The sequence below is a fragment of the Poecilia reticulata genome, linkage group LG1 (assembly GCF_000633615.1).
Source record: "Poecilia reticulata strain Guanapo linkage group LG1, Guppy_female_1.0+MT, whole genome shotgun sequence".
Lineage (NCBI taxonomy): Eukaryota > Metazoa > Chordata > Actinopteri > Cyprinodontiformes > Poeciliidae > Poecilia > Poecilia reticulata.
The window spans coordinates 24,623,686-24,648,635 of record NC_024331.1 but is presented as its reverse complement, the minus strand read 5'-3'; the positions used below and the strand labels follow the sequence as shown (position 1 = coordinate 24,648,635).

Below are 24,950 nucleotides of genomic sequence, written 5' to 3'. Positions count from 1 at the left end.
TCAATGAAACTTGGCACAATGAAGGGGCAACGTTCTGGAAAACATTTTCTTACTTTCAACTTGCAAAGAAAATCAACATAAAAATAAAAAAAACATGTGTTCTCATATGAAATGCTTTAGGTTGCATGTATGCATTACATCACGTTGAAATTTTCAAGTAAAATATGACCAGTGTTCACTTTAATGTCAGATGATTAATTGCAATTTCCCCACAGCATAAAATCAATAGCTCGCCTTTCCCTCATTATGCCAGTCCTGAATTGTTGATCAGAGTTAGTATTTTATTTCCTTTAATGGAGACACAGTACAGAATGACAGACGGCTCATTTCTGAGAACCTTTTACGTCTTTCCTGTTTGCAGACCAAATGGGATTGTGTGGTGGCAGCGTATGAAGTGACACAGATAAGTTGCTTGTATGTCATTACTGCGAGTGGTTAAATGGGTTAAATTGGGTTGTAGTTATCAAGGTTGGTTATGAAAAGTAAAGCCAAGCATGTGGTTAAGAATTTCTAAGATCAAATGTCACTAATTGTTTCCTACTCATTGTTAAATTACGACAATATTTCATGGTTTTTGTGCTTCGTTTCTTCTCATCTGCACTTCTCTAATCTATCTTTCTCGTCTCGTTGGAGTTTAATTTTAAATGTAATGTAAGGTTTGACACAAGAGAGCGGGGGGTGTAAGTAAATATTTACGCGCACCACAGCGCGTGCTTGCAGCATGCTTCACGCTCTGCAGTGCCGCAGCAGAAGAGTGTGGTGGTTGTGGTTCTGAAGCCAGCGCTGTAAAAATATATCAGGTCCATTAGTGTCAAAAACAATATGGAGCAAAGTGGCTGCCGCAACACCTCAGGGAGCCGATAGAGGATGGGATTTACAACCCAGGTTCGTTACTGAGCAACGTGAATTGAAACATGTTCTGCTGCAACAACTTTCAATGCAACTCCAAGTGGGACAAAGAAAAATCTATGCTTGAAGGAAATATGGGAGTATAACGGGATTCACCCTTACGCTTTGTCTTACTTTGAAAATCGTTTATATTGTTATTTAATGTTTTACTCTATCATTGTAGACATAGTTTGCAGTTGATTCATGACATAATCTTGTTGTCCTTATTATGTGGTCAGCTGTGCTTCGTTTTGCTTTGCTGTTTGAATTTCTGTCAAACACATTTTGTATCAGATTAAATAGTCCAGGAAAAGAATACCCCATTTCAAGAATAGATTGAATCCATTTTCAAAGTCCAAAGATAATATGTGACATAGAAAAGATCCATATGCATAGACACACTTTCACCAGATTGTGGTCGTTTGGATTTTCTCTCCCTCACATAGTTTCCTAAGAAAATCATACCTAAGCACATGATTAAAGTACATCCTGTCCCTCTTGTCACGTCTGTCATGTATTGCTTCTTCTGACCCAATGTGGTTTATCTTGTTGATTGGTCTCTATTCTTTATCCAGCTAACTGCTGCAGGCTTCCAAAATCAAAATGCTTTTTTTTTCCTTCTTCTTCTTGAGCTTGTTTGATATTCAGCCCCACTCTCCGCAGCATCGTCCAAGAAAAATACATGAGCTGTGGCAAAAGCAACGCTAGCCTTTTGGCGTCACGTTCGATTTGTGACCAGTTGCAGACCAATTCCAGATTATGGGTAAAAAAAATAAAAAATTAAAAAATAAAACACCGTCTGCAACACCGGGGCTTTATTTTTCCCTGGGCTCTTAATATACAGTGTGNAAATGAAGAGTGTAGGACATGGGGGGAATTCAGGCTCAAGTTTAGGAAACCGCTGTTGTGGAGATGGATGTGAGCTGACGACAATAAATGTGTCAGAGTGAAGAAGGAGTGGGGCTTTCAGCGGCTTCCTGCTCCAGCCTGTGGAATGCACAATGTGCAATTCAAAAAGCTCCTCAGTTTGCTCAGGGTTGTTCTGTCTGCTGAAAGTGTGACTTCAAGAACAGGAAGAGACAGTGAGTGTGTCACATGATGCATTGGGAGGATTACAGATTGGCGGATAGTTATCGGCCAATTACAGGTTCCTTTATTAAAACACGCGGCTTGTGAGCACTTGAAAATGCAGTGGATTTAAACTACAGCACATGTCATCGGTATTACATGTCACTCTTTCGTTTTCCACTTAACTCCCTCCAGATTCTCCACAATCTGTCCTTCTTGACACACATCTTATCCCAACAGGCGTTTCTGCAGGACGGCAGAAAATCCTTGATAAATTCACTTCCTCCTCCTGCTAAAAGATTTAACGTGAGCCGGTTTTCTGAAGCGCGAGGCCAATTCTGGCATGTTCACTCTCTGTTTTAAGATGGCACGCTGATAAAACTACAGTGTCAGCGTTTCCTCCAGAGTATTATGAGCTCAGTGGGCCGCCAAACGTTAAATAAACAAAACGGTCGGATTTAAGAAAACTTAATAAAATAAACCACTTGAACGTTGTACGGTGTGAATATGTGGTTAAGCTTGCACATCTTAGGTAACGCTTCTTTTGTTTTCTTTTACCTCGAAAGCCATTACAACCAGCTATTATCTTTACAAAGGGTGAGAAATGTTTGAGAAAAAAAAATATCTTGGGAAAGTAATCTTATTTCTCAATTCAGCAAGCTAGTGCATACAGTTTATAATTACATTTTTGAACATTTTTAAAAGTTGATTACGTTGCTTTGGTGATGTCACCTCACACACCAACAAAAGGTGCCAGGAGTTTAGGTAAGAACTTTGATGCCAATCTTTTGTAAAACACTTTGCTTACACTCTTTTGAACCTTCCCAGGTTAGCGTCTTTGATTTTTTTTACTGACTGAAAAACAATATCAAGCAGTTGTCACTGTTTTTTCATCGTGTTGGACTTGTGCGAATTTCGTCGAGGGAGTGTGGGACTTTCAGGGTTTCATGTGGAGAACAGAGAGAGAGTTTCTTTAGGCTCTACCTGAGCCTGGATGCTGTTGAAGTGGGAACAAATATCTTTAGTTGTACGCAGAATAAACGGACATAGAATGATTTTTAGAGGTTGGCCATGTGGCAACCCTCCCCCCCTTTTAAAGCTAAGTGTTAATAACTGACTGGTTGTAAAGGAGGTCAAGCCACCAAGTAGTAGAACTTTAAAGCGTCATGAGCGTCAGCAAGGGAGATGGATTAGAAAACAGGAGGAAACTAAAAGATTTATTTCTTTTGCACTCCATCTCTCCGCTCCTCCACTCCAATTTGTCACTACATCAGCTTCGATTTCCTCTGCCCTCCTGCTTCTGTTTGACTGCTTAGCTGAAGGCACCTTCATGGATAATAAATTTTATAGAGACACTTGTTAGAGTGCTGCTCACTAATGACATTTGCAGCGGGGAATGCCTGTTTTCCCCCAGAAGAGGAAAAAGGAGGCAGGATGAGGAGGAGAGTCACAGAGAGGCTTGGAGGAGAGGTGGCTGTGTGATGGGAAGTCAAAGGAATGCAGGATGTGTGTATGTGTGTGTGTGTGTGTGTGGGGGGGGGGGGTCAAAGGTTTCACACCTACTTAACGCGGCCATGGCGTTGTGGTTCCCATTGAGCAATAAAGCAGCTATCTGTAGAGGCTGGAGGAAACATTTACTGCCCAGTATGAAGAGATCACAGTCTCTGTGATCACCTCTGCGTCACTGCAGTGCTACCAATGCGACACAAATGGCTACATAAAATCCCCGCAAAATTAAAACTTAGTTTGAATTAAAACACCCAATGTCCAAAAAACTTGTTTTCACAGCTGTTTCCGCTCAGCCAGACATCGTTCCAGAGGATAATGCCGAGATCTGGACTTCTGTGGTCTAAATGTCCGGTCCACATTTAACCTAAACAAAAGCGTTGAGCTTGGCTGGCTTCTTTGATCAACTCTATCACCTGTTAAAGCACTTCTGGGTGATTTTAAATAGTAGTTTTACGGAAGGCAAAGTTGTCTGTTTTATGTCCTTTAAACCAGCTTTTGCTCGGTAGGTTCTGGTGGTTCAGGTCATCATTGCGTATGTTTTATTTCTCATTTTACACCATGCAGCTGAATTATACTTCTAACTGATGTAAGTTTAACTAAATCTGTGCTGAAGAGTCTAAACTCCCTTTTTATATTTATGCAATGCTAAATGCTAAAGGTTTGCAGCTAAGTTTTTACATGGAACCACAGTGAAAATCCGATTTACAATTTTACGGTAAAGGCTTAAAGATCGTTACTTACTCAACTGAAAAATGTTGCATAAGTCTTTAGTCGTTTCACCACATTATTTCATAAATTTCATTGCACTTCTTAAAACAACCAAAAAAAAATGCTGATATTCCAACAAGGTCTCTGCGTTAGACAAAGAGGTCGGGAAAACTGTCCTCTAAAGTCTGTTTGAAGGAGCAAGTTGAGTAAGAGCTAAACTAGAACAACAATCTTCTAGGTGCTGAAAGAGAGATTCACAGTTTTCTCTTCGACTTCTCAGGACCATAAGAACAAAAAAAAAAAAAAAAACACTCTGTCTTTATCTGCCTTGCGGCCCAAATTACCTCCTAATCTTCTAAACATCAGATCTTAAAACACTGTTTATTTTCTCAGCTCACAGCCGCCAGTTAGTGTTGGCAAACTGCGTTCTGTTATAATACCTTGGATTTAAGCCCTTTCGCTTTACGCTGGCGGAGAGGAGTGATGGCTTTAATTGCAGAGGCTGTGGGATCAGCGTGAATCACAGGAGAGAGCGGGAGTTAGCCTCTCATGAGCTCTGTCTCATTGTCTCGCTTTGACAGCGCCAGCCCATCCCTGTCAGCCTCCGGGCCAACAACGCACATGACACCGTGCCGGGAGTTACGTGAACCCAGAACATGATGGATCTGGCAGTCCCATAGAAACCAGTCTCACAGAACAAACAGACTGGGGATGATGTTGGAAACGAGGAGCTGGAGATCCTTGGTTTTATCACCTGCGATCCGTATTTGTCCTCTGCTTTAGAAGAGATCATGGACTGTGATGCTTAAAGCTGAGGAGACAGATTTAGTTAATGGTGGAGTGCAAAACAACCGAGTGCGTGAAGCAGGAAAGATGTTATTAAGCTTCGACAGGCACGTTGCACGGATCCAAACTTTTTGCACAAACAATTAACCATCCGGGTCTGAATCCCAGTGAAGTCTCAGATTGTTCAATTAGAGACTGATGGCAGAAAGAAAGCAGCATGCACTTCTTGCAATTATCTCCACCCTGCTTCAGAGAAGAAAACTCTTCTCCTACGCATTCATACGGCCTTCCCACTTCACCAACAAACTCAACAGCTCTCTTAAGCGAGCGCAAAGATTTCTGGTGTTTCTTAAATCTCGTTTAGTTCCAATCATCTTCACGCTTGGCAAGAAAATCTTTTCCTGCCGTGCCACTGCATCCGTTCACATTGAGGTGCTGCGGTTTTGCCAACACTGTCAGCTCAGGATCCCTAAAGACTCAATGTACAGGATGCGTTCACGCCTCCAGCTCTGTGGCTCGGGACGTGATTGTTACCACACAGCAGGTCGTTGTCTGAACCCAGCTTGTGTGGATGCGGCTGAGCATCGGATCGCTCCTAAAGCTGTCAGTCCCTCCGCCTATTAAGACAAGCGCCTGTAGAGTTTATTGTTCAGCAGAGAGTGATGGGGGACCTGACAGGCCAAAGAATCTTTATTCACCCTAAAAAGGGCCTTTCATTGCCGTCGTGCTGAATAGGACCTGCCAGCGTCATCCTCCAGCCATGGCATTTTTATGGCATAGCTGCCATACGCACAACGCGCTCCCGTCAGTCCCGCCGTAGCTCAGGCAGGCTCCCTTTATCCCCTCACTGTATGTCAGCTGGAGTTTTTTTTCTTTTTTTCCCATCAACATGAAGCACAGGAAACTCTTCTCTTCTCCAGGGAGCATCACTAGAATTACTCGCCCAAAACACCTGCAAGGAGACAGGCACTTTAATGAGATGGATGCTTAAATGAAGACAAACTGGAGGGAATCTCTGCCGCGCACACGCACTCGCTTTCACTCAGACACACACACACACACCTTCTAGCTCCACACACACGACTCAGACAAAAGCTTGTTGATTACTCAGCGAACTGGATGCACCGCTGATCACAGGGCGGCCCTTTTTACTAACTGGCCTATTATGTGGTCCCAGCGTGGGGTGGAAGTGTTTCGGAGGCCCGAGGCGGTGTGGCTTCGAAGAGCCAAATGTCCATGCATGTGTGTGTGTGCGTGTGCGTGTGTGGGGGTGTGTGTGTGTGTGTGTGTGGGGGTGTGTGTGTGTGTGTGTGCGTGCGTGTGTGTGTGTGTGTGTTTGTGTGTGTATGCGCATCCATGAATGCAGCGAAGTGCTCCCATGCTGCGCTGCCTAACGAGAGGGCAGGTCAGCCATTAAATGGGCACTAATGCGGGAAATTGGAGGCCATTAGGCCTTTCTTTGTCGGCGTGGCTCAGTGTGGCCGGTTAGACTTTTGGAAAAGGGAAAGGCCTTATTAGCCCCCACATGCAGACGGACCATTTAGCTCAACGTGGGCTGCAGTCGGGGGCTGCCGCAGTTTGAAAGGCCACTTATATTTTTATTTTTAGAATCATCAAAAAGGCAGAAAATTAATAATAGTGTAGAGTAAAAATAGTGCAAAAAACACGTTTGCACTTTTTCCTCACAATCATAAATACAGCTCTTAAAAATCCCACACATTTCTAATTATGCTTCCTCGGGACAGCAGTGACATAAAAAAGTGTCATTATTATAAATAAATTGCACACAGTAACTGCTTTTAATCATATTTTTGGAGTTTATTGACATTTACTGATCCTCTCATTAAAGAAACAGTGGAGGAAATAGTAAAAATAACAATTCAGCCAGATTTTGGGTTTTCAAACCTCATTAATTGTAATTTATTGTCACAATATCTCATCAGAAAACACAAAAAAGAATTTATCCATTTTTTATTTTATTCTCAAGAAATAAGAGACTCTAAAATGTTGTCCTGTGAAACTGAATACTCTGTATCGTCTCATCCACTGTTGAAGTGGATGTATTACCTAAACTTGCTTTTTTGCACCTGTTGTAGATGAAAGGAAAAATCAGATAAAAGTTAGTTGTCAGTATTTTCTTTCTTTTTATTTGATCTTACTTCATTTATTTGTGAAATTATACATGTAGCAAGTTTCATAAAATGTTAAGATTGAAAACTATGCAAAAAAATTCAAGTATATGTAAAACTACCTACTTTCTTGCGTTTTTATCTATAATCTTATTTTTCAGATGTTACTTACTGTTATCTAACACTGTTATCAGAAATGCTTGATATTCTGAATAACCTGGTGTGGAAAGATGCAAACTGACAAAGTGCAAAGAGCTCCAGAAATTAAAAGTTGTCGAAATAAAAAGTTAGTTAATTATTATAGGTATTTCAGAAGCGCAGCTGCAGCATAAAATTTTATTTCTGATGGCTTTCAAATTTCATTTTTAATGTTGATGGACTCTTAAGAGACTTTTCCCAAGCTTTCTAGTGGTGGACCTCCTGTGCTGGTTCCTGCTATAAATCCTCAGCTTAGCGTTAACCTTCACTCCTGCTGCTCGGAGCTTCACCAGGGATCCCTGGTTTCTCCGCAGCGGAGCAGTTCTCACAGCTCTTTATTAATCGAGCTGCATTTTATCATCCGCTGACAGAACGCGCACTGAAGTCTCTGCCTGCTCGCTCGGGGAATTGCATAATTTGTCCAAATCTGAGAAAACATCTGGGTGCTGAATAATGAAACAGAGCAGGGAGAAATAAATTAAGCTTTTCAGATTTACCAGAAGAAGTAAAAAAATAAAATAAATTGTGTGTTTTGGGATGTTGAGGAAACGAGTAAAGGCTCCTTGACAGCAAGTGGAATGTGTCCACTGGAAATCGGTACTGTGAGCATATTTAATTTGTCTTTGAAACTCCCGATGGAGTGATGAATATTCTGTATGACTTGATCTCACTTGGCCAAGTCTTGTCGAGCCGCGGCTCTCAGAAGCAGAAACAGTAGATGGATCTCTGTCCCTATCGCTGATCTCCTTTACTATTCCTTTCTCCTCTCAGTCACCTTTTGTACAAAAGACAAACTGCTTTATTGAAAACCCTGAAACAGAACAGGACCTCCTTTGGGCCTGATAGAGATCCAGAATTTAGTCAGGGTCATTAGAGACAAAGACGAAGGCCAAAGGGCTCATGGAGAGCTGAAGCGTTACGGCTAATTGGCTGCAATAAATGAAGTACGTTAGCTGGATATAATCTCCTCAGGAAGCGCTTCACTCTTCCCACCACTGAACCCCGGAAAGATGAACTGATGTGAATAACAGCTAATGAGACCTAAAACAGAGACGTTTTATTTTTGCCTTTCTTTGGTTCTGTTCTGGTTCACAGATTTTAAGTAAGACTTAAACATGTAGTAGTATTTTCAAAATGGGACGGTTGATAATTTGGAACGTTATTTACGATGACACTTGTGGAGTAATTAATTTTTTCAAATGTAAGACAGTAATGACATCAAGAAGAAACTAGTTTAATATGATATGATCCCTGGGTTTTCCCATATGCCTGCCTTCATCACCTCAGTGTCTAAATCAACAAACACAAAATAATAACAATAATAATAAAAAAATATGTTTTTATGAAAATAAAAATGAAACTGTAATTAATCTGTCTTGTGCAAATGGTGAACAATTATATTAATTACACTCACAAAAGTGATTTATAATGAAAATAATTATAACAGACGTCCTGGTTACAGGATGAGCATAAATATTATTGTAATTTTTACATCACTCTTTGAGCTTCAGCAGTTAATATGTGGTCATTTAAAAAAAATAAATAAATCCTCCTGTGTTTTGGGGGACATTTTTTAGTGAATTACCAAAACACAAAGCATCCAGAGTGACTTACTGTTTCTAAATCCCCTATTTTCTGTGAAAATATCAACAAAGAGTAATTTACCTGCAGAGTGATGACTGTCGATGTCTGCTCTCACACTCTAAACATATTTACAATTTTTTTTAACCTTCTCTGTACGTCTTTTTCGCATAAAGCCTTTTTTAAAGTGTACCATTGTTTCAGCTCAATTACAATATAGAGCATATGCTATATTTTTCTCCTCATGTATTTTCTAAAACCTTTCTACAACAGATTGAGTTATGGTTGAGTTAAAATGCACAACACAATTGAGAAGTAACTTTATAAGTAGCTATGTAGGCGTGAAGAAGAAGCAGTGAGTGTTTTCTTTTCTTAGGCTGCTGCTGCTGCTGCTTGGTTCACAACCAGCAGCTAGAATCGGCCCAGCATGTCGATTTAGGCCATGAGTGGCAGAGATCACTTGCTCGAGTGTCTCTTTACAACACATCAAGGCGCTGGCCAGCATCCCTCAATTACCCGGCTTATCGTAAATACGATGAGCTTAACCTCAACCTCCAGCTCTGTGGCTTGAATTTTCCCTCTAATTAGCAGAGGCTACATGACTGAGGTCAGTTGATGGTTTCTGGAAACCACTCAAAGGGACTAATTAACCGGCTTTCCAAAACACATTCGGACACTGTGAAGAGGCCCCAGGTTTCTGAGCATGCACAGGAAAAGACATCATGAACTATTCATAACTAAGAATTCATTTCCTGTAACATTTAGCTACTCAGGGTTAAAATATTAAATGGCTACAAGTTTAAAATTATTATTTTTTTGCCCATACAGAACAGTTGTAGACTTCACCTTTAACACTAAGGGGTAAAACTGTGTATATTTCTTCTTCTTCTTACTTTAAAGTTGTTTGTATATGTCTCATTTTAGCAGCATAGAATCTCACTACTGACGATAATACTCGATTAAAAACAACAAACATAACTTTTACTAAAATCTTTTATAAACCCTTTTCGAAGAAAGAAATTTGGCAATGTTGAATTACAGGGTGTAGCAAACAAAACAGCTCTGGCTTGTCAAAGGACAACTTTACTAACAAAATGTGCAGTTTTGATTTACTTGTTGGTGACAGATTTTTATTAACCCTAAGCAGCTTTTTAATCAGCTTTAGACATCAGTAGATATCTTCACGTGAACGTCTCACTTTTAGCCACATTTCCAAAGTTCAAACAGAAGGCGACGTTGTATTTTCAGCTGCTTTAAGAGTAGCAGCTATGTCCGAGGTGCATTTGTGCAAGTGTAGCGACATTCAGACCCGTCTGTGTCCATCTGGGTGTGTTGACACCTGAAGTCAATTGTTCTGTGATGTGGCAGCTGATCCGGGTGGATAGTGGGTATGAATCTCGACGATTTATTCTGGAGCAAGCCAACCCCTAACCTTGCTGAGAACGATCCTCTACATATCATTCAACAGATGTTTAGAGAGTTTACTGTCTTCTTTCAGTGGTTAAATTGATCAAATCCTGCTGCACAAAAGAGGAATGCTAAGGTCAATAAATAAATGTTATTTTGTTAATCAGAAGGTCTCAGTTTTTTCCATTTGTTCCATAGAGAGTAAAGAAAGAATCTAATGTAAAAATAAAAATGTAAAACCATGATTGTCTTTAAGACAGTCTGCACTGTGACAGACATGAAAGTGAAGAAGAAACGTGAACCTAAAGTTTTTTTTCTGAAGGGTTTTAGACGAACGTCACGTTTAAAACAGCTTGCGTGACGCTTATTGCCAAGATAAAGTGGTTCTCAATTGTTCGTGCTTGGAGCCATAATAGGCTGAAACACAATGTGAACTTCGGTTTCACACCTTCTCAAGCAATTTTAATAGCAGCTCCACTATATAACCGCCGTGCCCTCCAGCACAAGGGCATTATTCTCTCTGCAGCCTTGTTGAGTGAGGGTGTGAAACAATCCTTGAGGTGTAACAGAAACCTGTCTGCTGATCTGAGGCTTTACACTGATCCTCCACCAGCTCTACACCTTCTGCGGGGATCCCTGTTACCTGCAGGCATGCACAGAGCAGTGCTGACTAACTGCGCCCTGCAGCTAGAGTCTGAGAAACACGGAGCGCGCTTCGTGGCATTCCCAGGCCACATTGGCGTTGAGCTCGATGTTTCCAGCACAATGAGACAGATCACTTGAGCGCTGTCCAAACAGGAAAGAATTGAACCCATTGTGAAGTAAAAGGCAGCGTGGTCACACAATATCTATGAGTAAAGCTCGGGTGCATTTTTTTATTCATCAGCGTCTGTGAGGTTGGATGTATCAGGTTGTGGCTGTTGGTGGGCTTGAAGGGGGGATTCCACTGGACACAGGAAGTGTTTCTGTAAAAAAAAAAAAAAAAAAAAGTAGGGAATTTGTTTCGCTACATGCCTGGAAATAACACAAAAAATATGAATTATAAAATAAGATGCTAAATCCACTTTGCCCTTCCCGGTTTTATAACTTCCATCCATCCATCCATTTTCCTGCACCCTTGCCCCTTAGTGGGGTCGGGAGGGTTGCTGGTGCCCATCTCCAGCTGGCGTGCCGGGCGAGGGTTTTATAACTTAATATTGCCAATTTGTCCCAAATTATCTCCATTTTGTGTCTGTTAACAAAACATTTCATGTCTGTCTGTTTTATTTCTCAGATGTTCAGTCTGATAAAACTATGTGGATAAATACATAAAAGTCAAAAGTAAAATCAGCATGAAAAAACTAACCTCCTCCTAAACTAAATAACTGCCACAATTTGTGAAAACTGTTACCAGTTAGGACTGGGAATTTCACACGCTAATTTCGATTAATTAATTATAATGTGCTAAAAATTTAAACAACCGCTTTTTACACACAAAGCTTCCTGCCAGAACCTTTGCATTGTGGCAGGAATACAAAGGTAATTAAATAACAATGGTTACTTAATTACAAAGATTATAAGGTGTTAAAAATGTAAACCCAATTAATCACTTTGGTTTTTTTTTACATTCAAAGGTTCCTGCCAGAACCTTTGTATTCGCATGTTTCTGGTTCGCCCATAAATCTGACGCACACAGGAACTTCTTCATGTTGTTTGGATGCAGGCCTGCTGGTGTGGTTCAGATTATACTCCTGCTCCATTAACAAAGAGTTCATGAGTTTAAAATGTCGTAGACTAATGACGGGTCATCTTCCTGCAGTGTTTTCTGCTGGATTATTCATGTCATCAGTAGAGCATGTCATCCCGGCCCTGAATAGGCTTTTTCCATATTTTAATCATAAACACTGGAGTCGATGAGGCAACTCAACTTGCAGTGTTTTTTATGTTCTTCTGTGACCTGCTGCATGATTCATTGGTGCGCTCTTGGAATAATTTTGGTAAGCCAGTGATTCCTGGGAAATTGATTAGTTCACTAATGGGGCGTTGGGTGTTGAGGACTGCTTTGGGTTACTTTTTTTTATCCCTAAAAGTTGCATTGTGTTTTTACTGAAGCATCTTTAGCTGGTATTAACATTTGTTTGAGGGTCTGAAACATTTACCTGTGTAAATCTGTAAAGGGGAAATGTACTTTCCCACAGCAAATGTTAAGAATGTTCAATACAAACAATGTTTTACATTTTTTGCACATACAATTTTGTGTTGATACACAAAATCAACACAAAATTGATTTTGTGTATCAACACTATTAAGGAATATTATTTTTACATTTATTTATTTTTTTTTATTCAATGTTGGCATACTACAATAATCTCATACTAGCACTTGCATTAAGCTGAGGCCTTTTTAATATGAAATGTCCCGTAGAAGATCAGCTTTAATAGCCAGAAAGGTCAGGTATAAATCGACCTAAACTCTGAAGATGGAAAGTGGCTCAAGACAGAAATTATAAGCATCTAATCCATCCAGATGAGAGCACATGAGGAAGAGTTATCAAACACAGCTGATGTGCCCTTAACCCTCACACGGTCTGAGCTATTTACTCCGAGGTATTTTGTGTAGTTTTGGGAACTGACGGTCTGACGGGACAGACCAGCTGCTTCCCCGCGTCTCTGTAAGACCACAGGAGGGTTAAAAATATTGTTTACCTGTGATCTCAAGCTGTCATCTTGGAAAAAAATATTTTTTGTGTGTGTTATAAATCTTAGCTGTTGTAAGTTAAGTAGGAAAAGTCCATAAGTCTCACTGATTAAACTTCTGCAGTTGTACAGACAATACACAGAGCCAGTCTGTTTGTTTACTGTATGAGATATTTAGATACAGTAATTGGGTCCTTGGGGTGAAAATATCTCGGAGGTCTCAAACAGACACAAATATTCAAGAAAGAAAAAAAAAAGTAAGCAGAGTAAACGCATCAGGAAGAGGAACGCTTCAAGGATGCGTTATGTGGGAAATCCTTCAGGTTTCCTACATAAAGAGAAAAATTACAGACAGATGAACCAATCAACTTCTACAACTTGGGATCAATATATCCCTACTTTATACCCCTGTGAGGTAACGTGCATGAACACACAGCGGAGCCACAAGCTGTATTAGAAGTACAGCTGTTAATAATGCATGAATCTGTCTGTGGTGCCAGTGGAGGAAAACCGGAGTCTCGGACGGCCGGGCCCTAATGAAGCTGGGCATGTCTGCGTCTCTCCTCTGCCAAAAAGTCATGAATAAACATTAGCTGGCTAATTAAACTCGGCTCTGGCAACTTTACTCGCCAGTAAACAAGCGGCAGAGAGGGAGCTCTAGCACACGCTCGCAGGGATTCAGTGGGAATGTAGGAATGGTATTTCCAGGCCTCCGTCTTCTGTTTAGTACAGTACAGCCTGCACTCTGGAGAGGAGCAGAGGACACTGATAAAAGGAGAGAGGGAGAGAAAGAGTTAGGAGGAAGATGAAATCCTTCACCTCATTAGTCCCCAAGTTTAAACTTCCTGGGAATCTACTGCGTGTGTTTCTGAATCACGGCTTTTCATCCTGGTGGTTTAAACTTAGAGAAAATCTTGAAGAGTTTTATCGAGATAAATTTCTGATTTAGTACCGAGTGCTCAGTTTTTCATAATTTCTGTGTTTTATTGGGATTTTATGTGAGTAGAACATAATTGTGAAACAGATGAAAAATAATTTTCTTTTTTTTTTTCTTTTACAAATAAAACTTGGTAAAGTATGTTGTGAGTTTGAATTCAGCCCATTCTTATTTAATACTTTAGCACCTTATTAAAATTTGGCTAACAGATGAGGAAACTTTGATCCAAATTATTCATCTGACCAGTTTTATGGCTTTGGTTCTGGGTTTTATGGTTTTATGTTGGTTCTGGGTTTTTTTAGCCAAGTTCTTAGAGATTAATGTCTTGAAGTTAAATCGACAACCTAGGATGCAAAAACTCATAAATGTTAGTTATTGTTAACTTACATTGTTTTTTTGTTGTGTGTTTTTCAGAATGTATCCACATCTCCACTGATAGCCCAAAACCATTTTTTTAAAAAGAATGATAAAAAGCTTGATAATACTAGTTACTTTCAGCCTATTGGGACGATATTTTAAAATAATTTTTTATTGTTTTAATCTTCTCACTCTTAAAACACACGGCAGCAACATACAAGTGCAGGAGTTAATTTAGAAAAACCATCGCACTGTGATCAGAGAGTCTCAAAAACTGAAAGATTTGAACCTTCCTGCTTTCCTTACACAGCCTGCCACTGCAACCTCCATGCCAGACGGTGCCGATTCAACATGGAGCTGTACAAACTGTCGGGGAGGAAGAGCGGAGGAGTCTGCCTCAACTGTCGGCACAACACAGCAGGTCGCCACTGCCACTACTGCAAGGAGGGCTACTACCGAGACCTGTCCAAGCCCATCACGCACAGGAAGGCCTGCAAAGGTACAGGGCCCGTTTCCGTCTTTTACAGGAGCGCAGTTGGCCCATTTGGTAAAGCTTCATAGTGTGTGTGCGTGTATGCGTGTGGTTTTCCAGAGACTGACGGAACAAAAAGCAGCTTTAATCAAAACTATATCAAAGCAGTATGACTTGATTTCCTTGAAACAGTCTTGCCCCCTCCCCCACCCCCCCAATGAGTTAGATTTTTTTAGAAGACGCAGTTTAATTGCTGAACCAGTTTCACCTCTTCCATCAGCAGCGATGAGCTGGGGGGGGACTTTTGGGGATCGAGGAGGTCAGGGTGGCATTGGGTGGGGTCAGCCCGGGCATTCCCTCATTGACAGAGTAATTTGGCTTATTTTGAGAGGGGTGAGGGGATGACAGGGCAAGCAAAACAAACAGAGCAGGGGCGTTAAGTGATCCCCAGTCAGGACCAAAGATGAACGAGAGGCAACTGGAACAGCAGTGGGAAAAGGCAGCAACAAAGCAGAAGTCAGGACTGGAGAGGCAGCGAGGGAATGAAAGATGGCAGGAGGAAGGATGATGGGTGAGGGGGACACGCCCCTACACAGGTGTGCTCACAACTCACCGCTGAATGAATCGCCTGCCACCAACCCTCACCGTGGCTAACAAGGGTCAAAGACAGAGAGGTGGTAGAAGAGGAAGAGGCGGAGGAGGGGGTGAGAATGTGTTTTCTCACCTCTTCTATAGCTGCGGGGAAAGATAACAGGAGTCCAATCCCTGCACAAACAAGCCGAGGGACACGGCAGAACTCGTGCACACACACACAAGAAACGGATACCTGCTGGAGGGTTTCAGAGCCGCCGCCTCTGAAGGCGCCCCACCAAGAAATATTAGCTGCCTGCTGACAATTTAAGCCCCAGTTTTCTTTTGTCACTCAGCAGGAAGTAAATAAATAAACGGAGCCATCAGTCAGTTTGAAAGACATCATGTACGAGCAGCGAAACATCAATGAAACGAGCTGAAGAATGTGATGTTAGTTTAGATGAAGCAGGGCTTTTCATTCGGCTGAACTCAAAGACTAATCCAGCTCTGGAGAAAATGATACGTCCTCGGAGGAGACGTTCCTCCTTTTCAGCCTTTCTCTGCTAGAAATAAATGTTTTTTTTCACGGCTGTCTGACACGCTTCATGCCTCGGTGACAGAACATTAATCAAACTAACGCAAGGGAGCATCACCTGCGCTGCACTCGGCCCCCACCGGATTCCTTGCCTCCTGCAAGCATATCAAACACATTTCCTTTTTTTTTTTTTTTTTTTTTTTTGCACAACACAATTCTTCAGATTTATCCACCCTCAGCTCAGTCACTCATGAGCAATATTCCTGAGGTGATTTTAACACCCTCCGTGGCTTTGGGCCTACTCTGGCCGGCCAGGAATGCAAACACGGCATTCATCACGACAGGACGGAGCGTACCGTTAACCCCGTCCTGCGCTGTGTGTTGCAGGACAGCTTGGAGCTTTGCTGCGTTGCATGTTAAAGTCCCGCCTCATGTGTTCGCCTCTCAAGATTCACGTTCAGTTTTTGCTCCTATAAAAATTAAATAAAAATTACAGCTTCGTGCTCTTTCTGTGCTTTTCATCACTACAGTAAAATGAAGCACGGTCTGCCAAATCGCTGACTGTATTTAATCTGTCTTTACTGTATAGCAGAAAGAATATAAATAGTCGTCAGCTCATGTGAATAGCTTCACTATCTGATACATCAGCTAAATTACCTCACTTTGTTACTTTATTGTTCTTTGTGTGGTCAAGTTGTGGTTTTAGTGAAAAATGATTGTGTTTAGCACACAGCAGACAGAATGTAGATTATCTAGTCATTAGCATAAGTAAGGGTTCTTACCTAATTTAGAGGATTAATCTGCCAAATGACGTAATTAGATTTTCTTTATTCATTTATTGCTTTTACTAAATACCATACATAAAGTAAGCAAAGCAAACATCAACATGAGTGATTTTTCTTTTTTTTTTTCCTGTTTTTGCTGTTTGAGGCCTTACTTACATCATCTAGTTGATTAACCTGATAAATGATCTGATTTTCTCCTTTTCATTTATTTTGTTTTCAAGTTGGGATTGGAGGCCAAATTCACTGTATATAGCATTACCAAAGAGAATGGGAAAAAAGCAGTCAAAATAAATTTCTTTGTCACTTAATGACTTGCAAAGCCTGGAGAACTTTTCTGCCAAATGGTCAAATTTTTACGTTTTAGTTTTTGCTTTTATTAAGAGGTGAGTATAGGTAGACATCAGCAAAAGCGAGGGCATTTTCCAATTTGATACCATACATAATTTATATGATGAATGTGCAAAATTATCAAATATTATTCATTTTTAATTGTTGTGTGGTCAAGTTGCGATGTACTGTATCTATTAATAAAACAGATCAAATGGAAATAGTCATCATCATAAGTGAGGTTTTTTATTTGAGGGAAGGAAATTTCACCTCTTAGACAATTTGGATGATTAATATGCCAAATAATTTAATTGAATTTATTTTCACTCATTTTTTCACCTACATAGTAAACTTTTTAGGCAAAGTTTACCATGTTTAATTCATACCAGACAGGATTTGTCAAAAAGGATTCGTCAGAAAAAGTGAGAATTTATTTGCCTTTTGCTGTTTTACACAATTTAGACAGTAATTCTACCAAATTATCTTAAAAGGATAGCTTTTTAATCGTTTACTGTCTCAAATATACCAATTGGAATGTAAATAAATTAATCATCAGCATTTTTTTAGATCATCAATTCGCCAAATTTGTTTATGAAACAACACAAAGAACGTGGTGTCAGGTTAGTTTTTTTATAATTCAGTTTAATCAACTGAGTTTATTCTAGCTGTTCCTCCATTTAAACGCGCTGCGTTTGATTTATGATGTGGTTGCTTTTTCCAGCGATCCCTTCAGATTTTGAACATAACCGCCTTACAGACGGGCCAAATTTTCGCAGCAAAACGGAAATTAAAGTTCAGACAGGAGTAAAATAAAACTGCCCCCAGCATGTCAGCAGCAATGAGAAAAGAACCACCAGTGACCAACATGGAAATTTGTTTTCACACAAGTCCGATTGCTAACACGATGTTAGGGAAAACGGAGAAATGAGTCCTGACGCGAAGTCAAAACAGCGAGTCGAAAGCGGTGAAAAATGGGCCCGGTATGCACACCTGACATCTGGAGTGAGGAAGATGTGGAGCACGAGCTTCTGGATTAATCTGTTGGCTTCTGAGGATCTCTAAATATATCAAAATATGAAAGTTTCTGAATATGTTTGCCTCTTTTTTTTTTACATGATCTAAATCTGAATAAAAGGAATATTTAAAAGAGAGAAAGAAACCTTTTATCCAGAACCCTTGCAGAACATCGGCACCGTTCTCGGATATGATTTAAAATAATGTTATTGCTCAGGGATAATGATAGTCCCGTAGGCCCGCAGCCAGAGCGCGGTCATGGCATACTCTCATTACAAGCAATGTAAAAAAAAAACTAAATCCTCTCACCCACACTTGGGATTTATTTCCCCTCGACTCGTTCACGTTTGCTGCCGCCCTTCGCCGTAGCGAAGCATAAACAGATTTCATCATTGTTTAAGAAATCATCGGCTCACCCAAAACGGTTTTGTTCAATTTAATCTATGAAACTTGCCAGAGTGCATGCGCCTCCCACCTCTCCCCGGCCCTGTGTGATTATAAGCAAACACTGTCCACATTCAACCCGGGGATTCAGTTACATCAAAATAGACTTATAATAAAGAATCTGCTGCAATTACCCCAAACTGACAAATGACACGAAACATAGACGGGCTAACAAAACATTTTTTGTTAGCTAAATCTGGAGCATTACTGCTAACGAATTCAGAGATCACTGTTTTACATGGTCTGCTTGCTGGTGAACAAAGTTACCACACACTGCCTTTCTCCCCTGCGTTGGACACTTTCATGCTCCGGCAAACTCCCACCTCAGTTTAAACCACATTATAACTCAAGATAATTTGATGAAACCCCCAAGCCGCAAAACTACTTTCATGCCCACTTCTCAAACAGTGTGGAAGCTGGAACAAAGTGACATCGATTAAGAGGTTTTGGTGATTTACTGAAATCAAAAAGAGAAAGCCTCGTGCTGTGGGACCCGCAAGAAAGCGAGGGAGCACAGCGGTAATATAATCCCCTCAGAAAAGTGGCTCGTTTCCAACGGAGGCCGCGGTGAGCGGAGAGCGAAGCCTGCCTGGTGGCTTCGTTCACATGCCAAGGAGTCAGAGATTCACCCCTCCTTGAGCGAGAGCGTAGACTCCAATGAGTTTTCAGTCGTCTGTTACTCGTGTTTATGACTGTCTGAAAGGCTCGGATTTAAACACACCGATGGGATTTGACAGATGCATAAAGTCTGGTTGGAAAAAAGGAAGATAAGCAAAACCTGAACTGCAATTATGCTGTCTTCGCCTTTAAAGCGGAGACTCCACAGTTTTGAGTTTAAGTGTTTTTTATCTGATCTTAAAAGCAAAATGATGCGGAATCAAAAACGTGACAGCTAAGGATTTTACTTAAAAATGATTTTAAATCTGTTGTCTGCTACTGCAGCAATATTCAAGCACAAAATTCAATGAATGTTGTGGGATTTTATTATCTCAAACAACAAGAAAAAAGACTTTGCATTTCAGCCCCATTTAATCCGATGCTTCAAATTAAAATTCGTTGCAACTAGTAAAGCAAGTCAGTTATTTCTGTAGTGTAACATCAGCATAAATCTGCTCTGTGAACAGAGTTTTATAAAAAAGCGTTTTAGCGAACTGAAAACGTCCTGAAGACCAATGAGGAAAGCAGAAGAGCCGGGGAGAAAGTTCTGAAGAAGTTAAAGCGGGTTAGGAATCTGTTAATTAATTAATGAACAGTTTTTCTTCAGCCTGCTTAAAGTTTTGCTGAAAGGTTTTCACAAACAAACATGTGGAGCAGAGCGTCCTGGGCAGATTAGATGCGAAACCTTTTTAGTCCACATGCAAAGAGGAAACTCGATGCTGCAAACCACCTTCTAAAGTCCATGGTCATCATGATAAAATGGTGGTGGCAGCATCATGCTGTGGGAAACGTTTCATTCAGCAGAGACAGAGAAGCTGGTTAGAGGTGATAGATGGAGCTAAGTCAGACTGCGGTGAGGATTCGCCTTGTGATAAGACGACGACCCTAACAATACAGTGTGGAGTGTCGTCGTTTGAAATTGGCTTAGTCAAAGTCCAGGTCCAAATCCAACTGAGCATCTTTAGCAAGAGTTGATAATCAATATTTACACATTTTCTGATCTGATTGAGCTAGAGCTAATTTGAGAAAGAAAAATGGGGGGTAAGAACTAACTAAAAGAAACTATAAAGTAAAGGGCGAGTCTACAAAATACTGACCCCAGGGGGCTGAATTATTCTGCATTTTTAACATTTCAGGTTTTTATTTAAAACTCATTTGAAAAGCCATGTATCATTTTCCTTCCACTTCACATCCATGATCTGTTTTGTGTTTGTTTTTCAGATAAAACCTCAGTTAAATACATAGTTGTTGGCTGTAGCGTGTAGCTTGTAGCCCATCTATTTTTATTAAGTTGAGCCTTAACGCAAAATTAAGGTATGGTTCATGTCTTAGAGTGAAATCCTCACTATAGCTCTTCAATTTGATTAAGTTTTTTTTTACCTTGCTACTTATTACCTTTCGGTGGATATTGAGATGTTTCCACTTAAAATAACAGGAAAGTGCTGTGCAATATCAACGTCACTCACAAAGCAAACACCCGTCGCTCTCGGTGGCCAAAAGAAATCCGTCTTGTGGCCATTTACTGTCATCAATAAAATCCTGAAGTAGTTGCAGATAGAAAGCGAGCCGTCCTTGAGGTCGATGCGATTTCTTTTTTCTTTCTTTTTGCTCTTTACAGACACTTTAGAGAGAAGCTGAAATCTAATTATAATCTAACACAGACTTGGCTCGATTGGCTGCATTCCAGGTCCAACAAATTCCTCTGACTGGCACACTGAGCTCAAACCAAACCGGGGAATGCAGTTCAGACTTCAAACATCAACTTCATGGTGAATGATGGGCATATTGTGAAATCACACATTGCCTGCTTTTGGAAAGGTCTCCATACCCCATTTTTCATGTTTTTTTGGGGGGGTTTTATGTGCAACTCCTGGCAGGTAGATACTCTTTTTGTAGTTACAGTAAGATATAACCTCTGCATTAGCTTTTCGTCTTGTCCTTGTCCCTTAATCCTAAGGCAGAAAGGGAACCTTTCCTCTCTGGCTCCTATATCTCTCCAAGCCATCTGGAGTGGTAGCCATGAATCAGCCACTTAGCCCCTGAAGTGGACACACACTTCATACTCTCATCACACCCCTGGAGTGAGCCGGTCATTGACACAGCAGCTGTGTCATCCGGTCGGAGAGCATCTGACAGGACAGAGAGGAGAGCTGTTCAGCGAGGCAGACCAAAGGTGACGACAGAAGAGGAGAGGGAGAGCTCTCCACCTGCGTGCCATGTGCTTCCTGATTTACAAGCAGGCTCGACGCTGGGCTTTATGGTTCCGATCACATGCTCCTAAAAACATAACCCACCGCAAACTCCCTCTATCCTCAGAGCCTCCCCTCCAGAACACGCTCCCCTGGATTTACTGGCCTGAGGACGTGCCGCGCTGGTCCAAACGCTGCTTAGCGAGCTCCCCAGGAGCGCAGGTGTGTGTTCGCCCAGCCGCGCTCAATGAAGGCGGTGACAGATTGGTCTGATGTAGGTAGTAGTAGGCACACAGTCTGTGGGAGGACTCGGATGAGTGCGATAAGAGGGGCGAACAACCCACACACACATGCACACACGCACACACACGCACACACACACACACACACACCAAGGACTGATAAGAGCAGCAACAGTAGCTGAAGCTCAGGAAACAGGCAATAGAGATAAAAAAAAGAGAGTTTTATAGATAGACGGAGGCCTGCTGGGACACAGACCACTTTGTTGTGTCATAGCATTCATTTATTTTTCACTTTTACAGCACAACTACAATCCACTTGGGTTTTTCGGTAACACTTTTGACAGTAAATAATGACATAAAATGCAAAGTTGACCAATTTAATGGATTTTTAATACACGTTTTAATGCAGATTTGCTTTAAAAGTGCCATTAATTACAGAGTAACATTTCATGACAACAGTCATTAAGTCTCCTTCATTTTCATGACAGATGTTATTGTCACGTTTATGACAGTTCTTTTCAGTTAGTTGTGTTTCGTCATAAAACAGAAAATAGAATAAATATTATGGGACATGAGCCATACCTTAATTTTGTGTTATAAGGCTGCTCAACTTAATCAAAACAGATACACACTGCAGCCAAAAGCTGTGTGTTTAATTGGGATTTTATATGAAAAACAAACACAAAGCAGGTCATGGATGTGAAATGGAAGGAAAATTATATATATATTTTTTAAAATTAGTTTTAAATTGTTATTATGTGAGCTACAATGTTTCCAAGTACAAAAAGATCAAAGAGAACTACTTTAATCTTAAGAATCAAACTTATAACTGGAGCACATAGTTGTGTTTAACGACATTCAGCCAGCGTTACCGTTTCCTGGTTTGCTCTGATCTACTTCAGTTTCTACTTAGAAATGCCCTCTTCTACTGTCAGATATTTCTGGGAAGCAAAGATCCATTGGCCTAGAGTCTAGACAATTTATGTTTTTTGGCTCATGTTGCTCATTAGTCCTACATCACATTTAACTTGTTTGCATTTTACTCTGCAAATAATTTACACCAACGTTTTTTCTACATACAGCTAAAGGCAATCTAAGTACCACTAGCTGCACTTGAGCCAAAGAACTATAGAGACATAATGCGTCACCCTGCGAGTTTTGTTTTCCCCAAGCAGCATATTGAATAGCAGCAGGATCATTGCATCGAGTCAAAGCAAAGATTAAAAAGCACACTACATTCTGACATGTCAGCTTTTATTGAAATGATTTAATTCATTCAGAAGCAGTTGCATAATATTATCTTCTCCGATTCAGATTAAGTCTCCTCATAAACTCCAGGCCAACTACAGTAGAGATCTGGAATTTTAAGCATGTGGACAGGGCTCAGTATTAATTTCTTTTGACGTTAATACATATTAAAGACTGAAGTCAGTCCAAAGGAATGAACTCATTGTTTTTGAAGCTGTAAGTCTGCATGTGTGAGCTGCACGGTTAGGCTCTCAGAAAGCAAAAGACGTTTTATAAAGGTCCGATCATTAGCAACAATGCAAAACAAAAAAAAAAACAGAGTATTAATTCGTCTGCAGCCTTGAAGGCTCACAGAGTGACATGTGACACAACGTAGAGGAAAATCTTATGGCAGAAAGAGGTTGGGGGGGGGGCATGTAGCGAATGAGGCTGAATGTTTTAACATCACAGGGTTTCTGGGAAATCGGCAGAAAATAAAACACTTATGGTGCGAGGCATGGAGCGGTGAAAGTTTGGTGATGAATGCTTTTCGGGGGGAAAATGGTAAGACATTAATACGTCAGCTCAGACTTTGAGGAGGACTAAGAGTTATTTATATCCCAGAATAGGAGAAAAGAAAGAACTTTTGCAGCACACCCCTTTCAAACCTGGCTGCGAAATGAATAGAGAGGGTTGGATTAGGCTGAGGAATTTAGACATGATTACATTCCTGGAGCATATGTGTCAGACCCACACCCAACAACCAGTTTCTGGAGGAAGACTGAAGGATGTCTTGGGCTCTCGTTCAAAGCCTGACATTTATCAGAAACAGGCTATCAGAATTATACCCCATTATTTGATCATTTTTGGTAAACATGCACAAGGTTTTTTTCCCATCACCCAGCACACACCAGTCACACACACCAACATGTTTTTGCCTTAATGCAATCCTGATGAGGCGCTGTTGCAACAAACACCTCGAAGACGTCTGTAAACCTTTCAGAATTGGATTCTCATGTAGTCTTGTAGTAACACTGGTTGTGTTTTATGTGCCTGTGTGTGAACGCCTCCACTATGTTTCTCACCACCCTGTTGTCGCCACCGCACCGATGCTGTGTACCCACCTGCACTCTCTTTGCATAGTTAGTGTTAGTTCCCCCCCCACTCCCTCATGTGCGTGCGTGTGTGTGTGTGTGTGCGTGTGTGTGTGTGTGTGTGTGTGCGTGTGTGTGCGTGTGTGGGGGTGTGCGTGCGTGTGTGTGCGTGCGTGTATGCGTGTGAGACCACTTACTGTTCCTCTCTTTCTTCCTCTGTTTCCTCACAGCATGTGATTGCCATCCCGTGGGCGCTGCTGGCAAAACCTGTAACCAAACCACAGGACAATGTCCCTGTAAAGATGGCGTGACTGGTATCATGTGCAACCGCTGCGCTAAAGGCTACCAGCAGAGCCGCTCGCCCATTGCCCCCTGCATAAGTACGTGGAAGCAGTCTACATCCAGCTAGGACACGGATTTGCTTAACTCCACCTCTTAAAATGCTTTAAGCAGTTGTTATTTCACCACCCACACATGATACTCACGTTGCAGTTTCATGCTAGTTGACGCTAGCAGCTAGCTTAACCAATGCAGGCATTTACCATCATAAAATAACTCTGACCTCAAAAACAATGTGAAAGGGTTTTTTTCTGGATGCTGTTGATGAACCGTCAGTGTTTCAGTGCCGTTACAGTATCCATTGGATTATGTCAGTTTCACGTTTATGTCGTAAAAAGTAAAAACCTTTAGAAATTTTCATCTTAAAAAATCATTTAGTTAGTCCAAACGAGTCGTATTTTGCATTCTTTTGTTTCCACCCACCTTAATTGATTCGAAATAAAAATTTTAAGTGACTAATGTCAACATAAGTCATTAAATGATTTGAATGTAACCAGATTTTGTATTGAAGGCTTATGCCTTAAATTTGCATTTTCTTCCTTTTTAAAATGTTTTAATTAGATAGTTTTTTGTTAGTTTGTTTTGTTTGGGGGTGTGCACTGGTAGCAATCATCCTCTGAGTTTTTTTTTTTTGGTTCTGGCTAATGAATTAGGCTGTTATTTCACAAAAAAAACTGTACAAAATGCTTCATGTCTTCTATAAATCTGTTGTTGAGCGTCTTCTCTTCCGCCATCACCTGTTGGGATAAGAGCACTAGAGAAAGGGACTTAAAAATGCTCAACAACCTGATAAAGAACGCTGATTTTGTTCT

The 24,950-nt window shown here is 40.8% G+C and overlaps 1 protein-coding gene across 1 annotated transcript in view; it reads left to right on the top strand.

The window, feature by feature from the left end:
• ntn1a (netrin 1a) overlaps window positions 1-24,950 on the top strand; it is a 67,890-nt gene that overhangs the window by 23,777 nt on the left and 19,163 nt on the right. The window contains exons 3-4 of the mRNA XM_008414585.2: window positions 14,554-14,742; window positions 24,030-24,179. Of these exons, the coding sequence (XP_008412807.1) occupies window positions 14,554-14,742; window positions 24,030-24,179 (339 nt within the window). The remainder of the gene's footprint in view (window positions 1-14,553; window positions 14,743-24,029; window positions 24,180-24,950) is intronic.